Source organism: Cervus canadensis, chromosome 24 (genome assembly GCF_019320065.1).
Source record: "Cervus canadensis isolate Bull #8, Minnesota chromosome 24, ASM1932006v1, whole genome shotgun sequence".
NCBI lineage: Eukaryota > Metazoa > Chordata > Mammalia > Artiodactyla > Cervidae > Cervus > Cervus canadensis.
The window spans coordinates 44173447-44183296 of NC_057409.1; the positions used below are offsets into that span (position 1 = coordinate 44173447).

General features: G+C 42.8%; 1 protein-coding gene across 1 annotated transcript; it reads right to left on the reverse strand.

Annotated features, from left to right (window-relative positions):
* Positions 1-792: 792 nt before the first annotated feature.
* Positions 793-8264, reverse strand: LOC122426140 (caspase-10-like). Its single transcript, XM_043444781.1, has 4 exons — positions 7918-8264; positions 6263-6356; positions 3952-4083; positions 793-828 (listed from the first exon to the last, which is right to left on the reverse strand). The coding sequence occupies exons 1-4, from the start codon at positions 8262-8264 to the stop codon at positions 793-795; spliced, it is 609 nt and encodes a 202-aa protein (XP_043300716.1).
* Between the last annotated feature and the right edge of the window lie 1586 nt (positions 8265-9850).

The following is a 9850-nucleotide window of genomic DNA, read 5'->3' on the forward strand; positions in this document are numbered from 1 at the left end:
CTTCACAGGTCTCCTCTCACCCTTTTTAATCCCCCTGGGCTCCCCACCTTGCCCCCTACCTTCCCCTACCCCTGTGAGCTTGCCAGCTGAGAGGGGATGCTTCTAAAAGTTCACACCTTTATCCGAGGGGCTATGTTAGGGACTGCCCTCTACTTGGAAGTTTTAAGTTCCCCCACCTGGGGAAGCTCTTAGCCAAGGATGGGGGGCTGAGAGAAGATGAAAGCCTGGCTCCCTGGCCCCTGGTAGACTGGGACTCTAAGGATGATTTCCAGTCGACAGTTCTCCATCCAGACCAGGCTGAGATAACAGAGGCATGGCCTGTTTTACCTGCCTCCTCCTCTTCCCTATCCTGCTCCCCACTTCCCGCTGGTGTCTCAGAGAGCACTTCCTGAGCAAACCTCTGGCACAAGAATCCTCCACTCAGAGTTTACTTCTGAGCCTCCTACAGAAGATAGGCTTTGGTGGTGGCAGGGGTGGGGGGTGGGGGTCAGTTTTGGGTTTGTTTTGAAGGAAGGAGAAATTACAGCATGTTTTGTATCCTGAGGGGGATGATCTGGGAAGAGCTGGGGGTAATGGAGATAGGAGGGAAGGCTGTGGAGGCAACAGCTTTGAGTAAGCAGGAAGGCGCAGTCCCTATGCAAGTCATTAACTCTTGGGAGTAACAAGGGCAGCTCACCCTTTCTTGACTGGAGAGAAATCAGCAAAGGAGGCTTAATGTGCAAGAGGGCAGGGAGACTTGGTGGTAGAAGGTAGAAGTCTCTTCTGATCACTTTCCTTAAATTAATGAGACCATCACATGAGCGTGAGGGACGTGAGGATGACAGAGGTCTGAGCAGACCAAAGAAGGTGTAAAATAATCTGAGAAAGCAAAAGCCTGTCAGAACTAGGGACGCGTCACAGGATTTCCAGGAGACACTGAATATCTATTTGAGGTTTGTAGTCATTGGCTTTAAATGAGACCAGGTCTGCAATGTTGTCTTTTTACACCAGCCACAGCCAAGAATTTTAGGACAAACATGGAGTGAACAGACTTATGGGATCAACCAGAGTTTGGATTCTAGAGTTTAGTTTCTGAAGGCAAGGGTGTTGAGGGTTGGTGCAAGAGAGTGAGTTTAATGATGACACACGGAAAAAGAGGGAGAGAGGGAGTGAGGGGCAATGCTGACATTGCAAAGATGGCAGGCAGGGCCAGTGGGTTGACTGGAGGTCCTGGTAGCATTGAAGACAGCTGGAGGGAGGGTCCCAGAGGAAGTGAGACCAAACGACTGAATGTGGTTGTCAGAAAGCGGCACACTTGAAATCGAGACTTGGGTGGAAGTGCAGATATTGGTAAAGACAAAATATTGTGGATTCATGATTGAGAGGGCATGGAGGTGAGGCTCACTTAAAGGAAATAGGGAAGATCAAGGACAAATGCAGTGTGAGATAAAGGGAAAGTGCATGCCAAAATGAAATTATAAGTGAATGAACTCTCCCTTTTTGTGTGTTCTTGTATTTCCCAAATATTCCACAATGAACATATGTCACTATATAAGCAGGAAAAAGTTATTAAGTAAAATCAAAGATACTACTTGGAAGTAAACAGGGAAAATTTTCTTTATTTATTGGTAAGGCAATTACTACTATTTACAAGTGGCTGGTTCACAAAGTTCACAGAGTTATCCCCAGTCAAGAATTGTACCAATATTTCCAGGCATCTTAAACAAACATTTTAAATGAGACCAAATGAGAGATGTGAGTTTCACAGTGTTGAGTATACACTGTATATACTTTATTTTAAGAAATGCCTATTGTAAAATGCACCTATATTTGTATTTGTTGTATTTGCATTTGCAGTAAGAAACCCTGAAATCATCTATGGGATAAAGAGGAGGGAGGATGGAACATTCAGTGGGCAGAAATGGGAGCAAGACTCTTCTTGAACACTTTTTCATATTTTCTTATCTTTGAACAATGTAAAGATAGCACCTGTTCAAAAATACATTTAAACAGTAAATTTTAATACAATCTAAAATTGTTAATAGAAAAACTTCCTTTTAAAATTTTGTATATGCAAAAGTTGTGTTAAATACAATGTTTATATTGCCAAATGGGTCTTTTTTTAAACAGGAAATTCCCTTAGTGTTTTTTAAAAAGGGTTCTACTTTCAGAAATTTAGTTTCTGCTTAAAGATATAAATGTGTCACTTTTACCACATCTTTAAGAGAAAACGTCAGACTTTGGACAAGACTCAGATCCTGCCAGAAAAAAAGTTAAAAGAAAAACAACTTATTACATACAACATCTCACTAGAGGTATCGAGTTGAGAGGATGCACTGGAGCAGGTTTCATACAGATTAACCACTGGCCCTGACAATAAACCTGAGAATTCCGAGCCATGGACCCTAATCTATAGTCAGGGACCAACCCTGAGGGCCCTGGCCGAGAGAGATGCTGTGTGCAGATTTCAGCCTAATTCAGGCCACATCTGGAGGCAGTCTTCCCATTTATGTGTTTTCAGGTGAAAGAAGCAACCAATTTTCTTCTTTGCTTTAGTTGGTTTGGGGTGGGTGTTCTGCATCTGAAATGTCCTGACCCCAACATGGAATTTAATACAAGATTGTAAGTTTTCTGCTCCCAGAGCACCTGAATGTGTCTGTCTTCACACTGGGCTGTCATCTCCCAAGAGCCAATCCCGTTCACGGCCCAAGAGAAGCAGCTCCTGCACAAACACCTTCCTCACACTAAAGCAAGAAATGAGTGTAGCATGGACCAAATTTTAGGGGAGGACAGAGAGAGGGGCAGTGAACCACCTTCTCATCACCAACCAACATCCAAAACAAGACTGTGCAAAGGGGACACAGAATTATAACAATAGGTGGGCATATACAAGGGAAACTGAAGCTCAGTCAAAGCCATGGACAGTGGTTCTGAGCTAAAACGAATCTTAAAATATACCCGGTCCCACCTTTTATTTCACAGATGCCCAAATTGAGGCCAATCTCTTTTTTTCTCAGGGTGCACAATTAAATTCAAGACTACAATCCAAGGCTTCAATAAAGAAAGTTTTTACTATTTAGGCTTATCAGAAAGAAAAAAAAGACAGAATCTGTGTTAGAAAACAGGGCACGTTTTATTACTATAATGAACTGCCACTGATTTCTATGATGCTTGGGAGGTTGGAAGTGATGGCCAAAGGGTCTTTCAAGTCTAAGAACCAATCAAAACTCTCTTCCATGGTCACTGTTTTTCCTGTGGTGCAAGGAACACTGCTTTTTTACATAGTGGGAAAGCAGCCTGAAGCATCCGTTTTTTAATTTTGTTTCTGGAAAAGAAAAAAAAAAAATAAAATTCTTCTCTGATAGTAATTTTTGAGAATATGAAAATTTTTATGACTTTCTAACAAACATATTCCTAACAATATGTATTGAATGCTTACTCTGTGCCAGACATGCATTTTTAAGGAATTACATCATTTAATCCTCAAAAAAAAAAATCACGAAGCAGGTACAATTATTGTCTTCACTTTACAGATGGGAAAAGTGAGACATAGAGGAGCTGAGGAAAGGGCCTCTGAACCATTAATAAGTGGAATTCTGGCAATCTGACTCCATGCATTCCACTTTTAATTCCTGTGCCATTTTGCCTCCTATTTTATGTCATTTCATTCAAAACCACTTCTGTTATTCTCATTTCTATTTAAAAATCAGAAGAAGACATTTGTCTAAAACCACTTTCTCCCACTAGAATATAAGTGCCAAGAAGGTAGGAGCTTTGCTCTATACCTTGCTGTAGCTCCAACTTCTAAAACTGTGCCTAGTACAAAGTATGCATTCAATAAACATGTGTTGAATGAGCAAATAGATTTCAAGAGAATATTATCAGAGTCATGAGTAAACATCATACATGGCCAATTGATTTAAGAATTCCCATGGTCTGGTGCAAACAAGCAAGCAAGCATAAGCTAATTACCTCTCTTTTGTATTTATCTAACTTTTCCATAAGCTTTGGCACAATATGTTGGCAGAGATTCTCCAGTAATGTCACATTGTCTTCACCTATTTTAGCTTTTTTCTCCAGATATGTCAAGAAACTTCTAGAGGTCTGCAAGAGAATCAATGAAGTCACTTTTACTTGCCCACTGATTATCCATGGCATTAATAAATAAGGCAGAGTATATATTCAGGAGGACCTAAATAGTATGGGGAAAGAGACAGCATAGAAATTGTAAATCTCTATACAATCTATATCAGTGTGTGTATGTGTGTTAGTCACTCAGGCATGTCCAACTCTTCGGGACCCTGTGGACTGTAACCCGCCAGGCTCCTGCCCACGGCACTTCCCAGGCAAGAATACTGGAGTGGGGTGCCATTTCCTCCCTAGGGGATCTCCTGACCCAGGGACACCACATAGCAAATAGACACAGCTCACTAACTACTCAGAAACAATTTGATGAGTAGATGCTATTATTATCCCCATTTTAAAGATGATATAACTGAGGCACAGAGAAGTTCAGTAACTTGTCCAAGGTCACAGAGCCAGTAAGTGGCAGAGCACTAATTATGCAATGTTTTGTGGCTCTAATAATGAGTAAGACTCATTCCCCATTCCCGAGGATCCCACAACCCATCTTTGGGATAAAGACTGAAGAGAGAAACAGTGGAAAGTCACAAGAGGCTAAAATCCCTGAGGGCCCTGAAAAGGTGGTGGGCTGGGGTTGGGGGAGGGGGGTGCGGGAAGGACTCAAAGAGTATAGCTAGCCAAAACAGAGAATTAAACTGCAGATTAGTTAACCTAAGATCTGACACCAGGAAACATGTTTAATGGATTATGAAACATGGTCCTTGTTATACCTACCACATGTAAAACAGCTTCCCACGCCTCAGTGATTTTTCTTTAAAAAAAGAAGTTATTGGGATGTCCCTGGCAGTCCCAGGGAAGAGTGGTTAAGACTTTTTGCTCCCAAGGCAGGGAGCAAGGATTTGATCTCTGGTCAGGGGAACTAAGATCCCACATGCTACACAGCACAGCCAAAAAGTTTAAAAAAATAGAGAGAAGAAAATATTTGTCAATAATACCAGTTAGTCTGGGAAGAATGTGATATGGGAGGGCTACACTCAGCCTTTTCGCATGGGTGACGTGCTCTTTTCTGAGTTGGACAGGGGATGCATGGCTGCTCACTTGGTTCTACATTTTATAACTTCCATACATTTTACACATCTTTTTTTGGTGTTATCAAATATTATATAACTTAAAACCTAAAGAAAATAACAGTTGAATAACAAAATTAATGTTATAGGGTAAAATTTGAAAATTGGCCCCTTCCCAAGTTAAATAACTGGCTTGTCACAAGCTGTTAGAAACTCAAAAAACAAAAAGTTCTGTGGCCTGGAAGAGATATGGGCAGCTACTTTCCAGCCCTTGATTGTGATCAACCTAACAAGAATATCAGCAGACAGCATTATGTTAATATTTTTAAAATTACTATTGGTTCCAAGCTCCTGTACAGCCCTGTAGAAAGGACATCCTCAAACATTCGTCTCATTTGATTTTCACGAAACTCTTCATGGAAGACACTGCAGAATCCACTGAAGAGGATAGTCTCCCTCGAAAACCTCAACAAATGGAGGTGATGAACAACTGAATTCCACTCTGCCATTAGCTACCAGCGCCTCATTCCTTCGTGGTGCCCTGCACAGTTCTGTATCATAAGACCCAGTGAATGCCCATAGCAGTCAATCATTTACTGCATGGTTACCATGTGCAAAGGGCTTCGCTGATGGCATAGTGCTAAAGCATCTGCCTGCAATGTAGGAGACGACATTCGATCCCTGGTTTGGGAAGATCCCCTGGAGGAGGGGATGACAACACACTCTAGTTTTCTTCCCTAGAGAATCCCATGGACAGAGGAGCCTGGCGGGCTAGAGTTCAAAGACTGACAAAGAGTTGGCCATAACTGAAGGGACTCAGCATGCACACACGTACTATGTGCGAAATACAGGCCCCAGCTAACAGTTGATGTACCTTATTTCATCTACTCCTCTTCACTGTCCTGGAAGGAAGTAGTATAATTGTCTATAACAGGCTGTATTAGAAAATGGAGGGAGACTCAGAAACGTTCAGTCACTTGCCCCACATTCAGGAGTTAGTCTGGACCTAGACTCCAGGCACATCACAATCCATGTTTCTAACCCTTGTTTGATACTGACTCCCTTTCCAACATCTTTCCAAGCACTGCTTAAGGTGGTGTTCACAAAGATCCCGTCGGGTATGGCTCACTCACCATCTGGATGTTTGGAACTGACCCCCTCAGAAGGAAGATCATGCTCTTTAGGTCCTCTGAGGTGATGCCTTCTGACAGTTCGTAGAGCAGGTTTCTAAGACATAGAGCAAAGAGACAAATTAAAGCCTCACACTTGCAGGACAGGCAGAAAATGGAGAGCTTTTATCAAACGTTATCCTCATTTGAATAATCACAGCCCTGTGAGTAGACAACTGTTAATCTCATTTTATAGATTTAAAAACAAAAACTTGTAGTATTTCAATTTGACCTATTCCACTATGAGCCTTGTGAATAACGGTGAGCCTTGTTGATCCCAGGTCTTCTGATTCCAGGTCCAGTGCTGTTTCAAATCCCACTAAGAAGGTGTAAAACACCACTGTGGCATGCCCACCCTTCTCCAGACCCCATTCCAGAAATCAGGCTTACTTTATAGGCCCTCATCAGGGAGCACCCAATGCCAGTGAATATGAAGTTCACTTATAGAAAGGAAACTATCCCAGCTTCTGGAAAGCCATACACTCAACAATTGGAAAAACTGAATTTAGGAACTTCCCTGGCAGCCCAGTGTTGGGCATAGGTATAATCCCTGGTAGAGGAACTAAGAGCCTACATACTGGGCCATGTGGCCAAAAAAAAAAGAGAGAAATTGAATACTTCATTCACACATTAACAGCTCTGCATGCCCAAGACCATTCCTCAGCTTTTTAACCAACAGAATGGAGTTAATAATTTCCAGAATTCTCTCACTGACCCAAGGGTCACTCAGGTTCTAGGAGTCAGTTCAAGTGTTCAGACCTGAAGCATTGTAATCGTCCAAGCTATAAAATAATATCACAGAGGCTCCTCCTTGTGAGGTTGCTTGATGTAGACACTATGTCAGTGGACAGTTTATAATGGTGTTGCCTCAGGTCTGTTGCCTTTGTTTTACCTCTTTGGGCAAAATGCCTATATTTTACCTGTCTGGGTTTCGCCCCGAATTGGGGAAATTGGACAAGGCATAAATGACGACCTCCCTACCCTAGAGACACATCTCCTTTTTCATTTTGTCAATTTGGCTCCAAGTGTGCTTCCCTGGTAACTCAGCGGGTAAAGAATCTCCCTGCAATGCAGGAGACCTGGGTTCAGTCCCTGAGTTGGGAAGATCCCTGGAAGAGGGCATGGCCACCTGCTCTTGTATTCTTGCATGGGGAATCCCCATGGACAAGGGAGCCTGGCGGGCTACGGTCCACGGGGACAAAAAGAGGCGGACATGACTGAGCAACTAAACACATGCATGACTCTCTTTACAAACGGCAGACACACCAGTGACTCCCAGGAGGGAGGAGGCTGAGAGCACGGAGGCTGACAACGAGGAAGGCTGGAGGTGGGGCCTGCTGCCTGGAGCTGGGCCTCCTTCCTCAGTGAGAAGCAAAACAAAAGGAGGCCCCTCTCAGGCCCTGGCTGGGTTTCAAAGCTTTGTTGATCTCCCAGCCTCCCTTCTCATTAGCACCTGAAGTTGAGAAATCTCCTGGTTTAGAATCACCATACCATCCAAGGAGGTAGATAAGTGGTAAAAAAAAAAAGCTTAAAATTGAATTCATTTTTCATCTTAAGATTAAAGGTCTTAACCCCGGCCTCTCCCAGCCCGATGGCCCTGCCAGGTTGATCTTGATCACCTGAAGTGGGAGACCCTGCGGCGGGCGTGCAGCCAGCTCTGCACCTGCTCCTTGGTGTAGCCAATGTGCTGCAGCAGGACCTCCTGCTGAATGGTGTAGAGGAGCTCCGCTAGGAAGAAGGGGTCTTCCGCACTCAGCAGCTCCCGCTGCAGCAGGTACTCGAAAATATCCAAGGCTCTGCTGCACTTTTCCAGTTTTCTGGGGGTGATGTAGTCTTGGCAGAGAAACTTCAAGCCCTCCACGTCTCCATCCCCCAGGGCCAAGTTAATAATCAGAAGCTTCTTTCGAAAGTTCACTTGCCGGTTGTCATCTAAAGAGGAATTGAAACGTTGGCTTGGTGATGCCATGACCTTTCTGAAAGAGAGAAGGTGGTGGGGGGGTCGCAGGTTAGAGAATGAGGACAACACAGCAGCCCAACTTCCCAGGCCCTCGCTCAGTTTAAACCTTCTCTGTTCCAGGCCTTAGACTTCTCCAGAAGTGCTGAAAGATGAAATTCACTGGGAGGTCACTTCAAAAACCTATAGCCAGAAAACTTGATTCAAACAGTTAACCCTTTAGGAGGTCTGGAGAGAGCTTTCATTGGAACTCAGTTGACCCTGAGTTCTCCCAAATCAAAATGTCCCCACTGGGAGAGTTAGGTCTATTTGGTGGGAATTATTAGGACTTCAAGCCCAGGAGACAGTATCTCAGGTGACCCTGAGAGAACTGTTTGAGGAGGTAGGTGGGGGTTGGGGGGCTGTTGAGTGGGGAAGGAGCCAGGTTATATATTACTATATATATATTATATACATATAGGCTATATATGTTATATATTATATAATAGAAGTTTGCAGCAAGGGACAGGTAATCTGAATATTAAAAGATTATTATTAATTAAGGAAAACCAGTTATTTCTCATTAAGGGATTTAGTGCCCTTCTATGTATAGGAAGATGCAAGCGTCTGGGTTCACTGAATTCATTCCTTTCATATGCATCTCAGCTATCTGGGGCCAAATCCTGCTTCTTAACTGTTCACATCCTTAATTCTTCATTCACCATAAGGGGTGGCAAACTTTCTCCCACACATCCCCCGACACACACCCACACATCCAGCTCCTCAGCACTTACTGGGGAAGTGGCTGATGGCTGCCAGATAGAGGTATTGTTCTATTTGGGCTCAGAAATTTACATTTGGAAGGTTGAAATCCCTGATGGCTATGATATTGTTTCCTGGTATGGCAGGAAATATTAATATTTCATTTCACAATCCCTTTCCATAGTGGGAAATTAGACCATATTAGGAGACATTTCACGACCATCTTTTTTGTCCCACTGTGCTGGGAGGCTCATCCCAGATCAGGTGAAAATTCTTATTGATATGTCACTCCAGGTGTTAATTTCTGGATTAGGCCCATTGATAGATAATAAAAGATTCTCTGGATCCTCTATCTTCTAACCTATTAGGATCCAGGAGATATTTCCCTCGTTGCTTCTTCCCATACCAAGAATCACACTATTACAATTATTCTATGTTATAAATGTGACCTGTTTCTTTAAGATGTTTAGCTATCATTAATTTGGTCTAGGGCCTGGTTACACAGTGTATAATGCAAGAAGACCTTTATAAAGTAGACAGATTACAAGTAATACAGCTAATAAAGTTATTTAAGTTACAAGTAGGGATTTAAACCATGAGCTTCCAGAACCAAACCATCTTCCCAAAAGATTATCAAGATTAGGAAGTAGATCATCTAAGCAGTAATCTGATTTTCCATGTGATTCATTAAATGTGTTACCTTAGAAGATTCACCTGGTGTGCAAACACAGCATTCAGTTTGAATGATGGCACAAGTGCTCCCTTGAGATGCTGTTAAGTTTATCAAGGGCCACACAATTTTGTAAGTCAGCTTTACTCATCATAGAGACCTCAAAATTTAGAAAACTAATAACCTG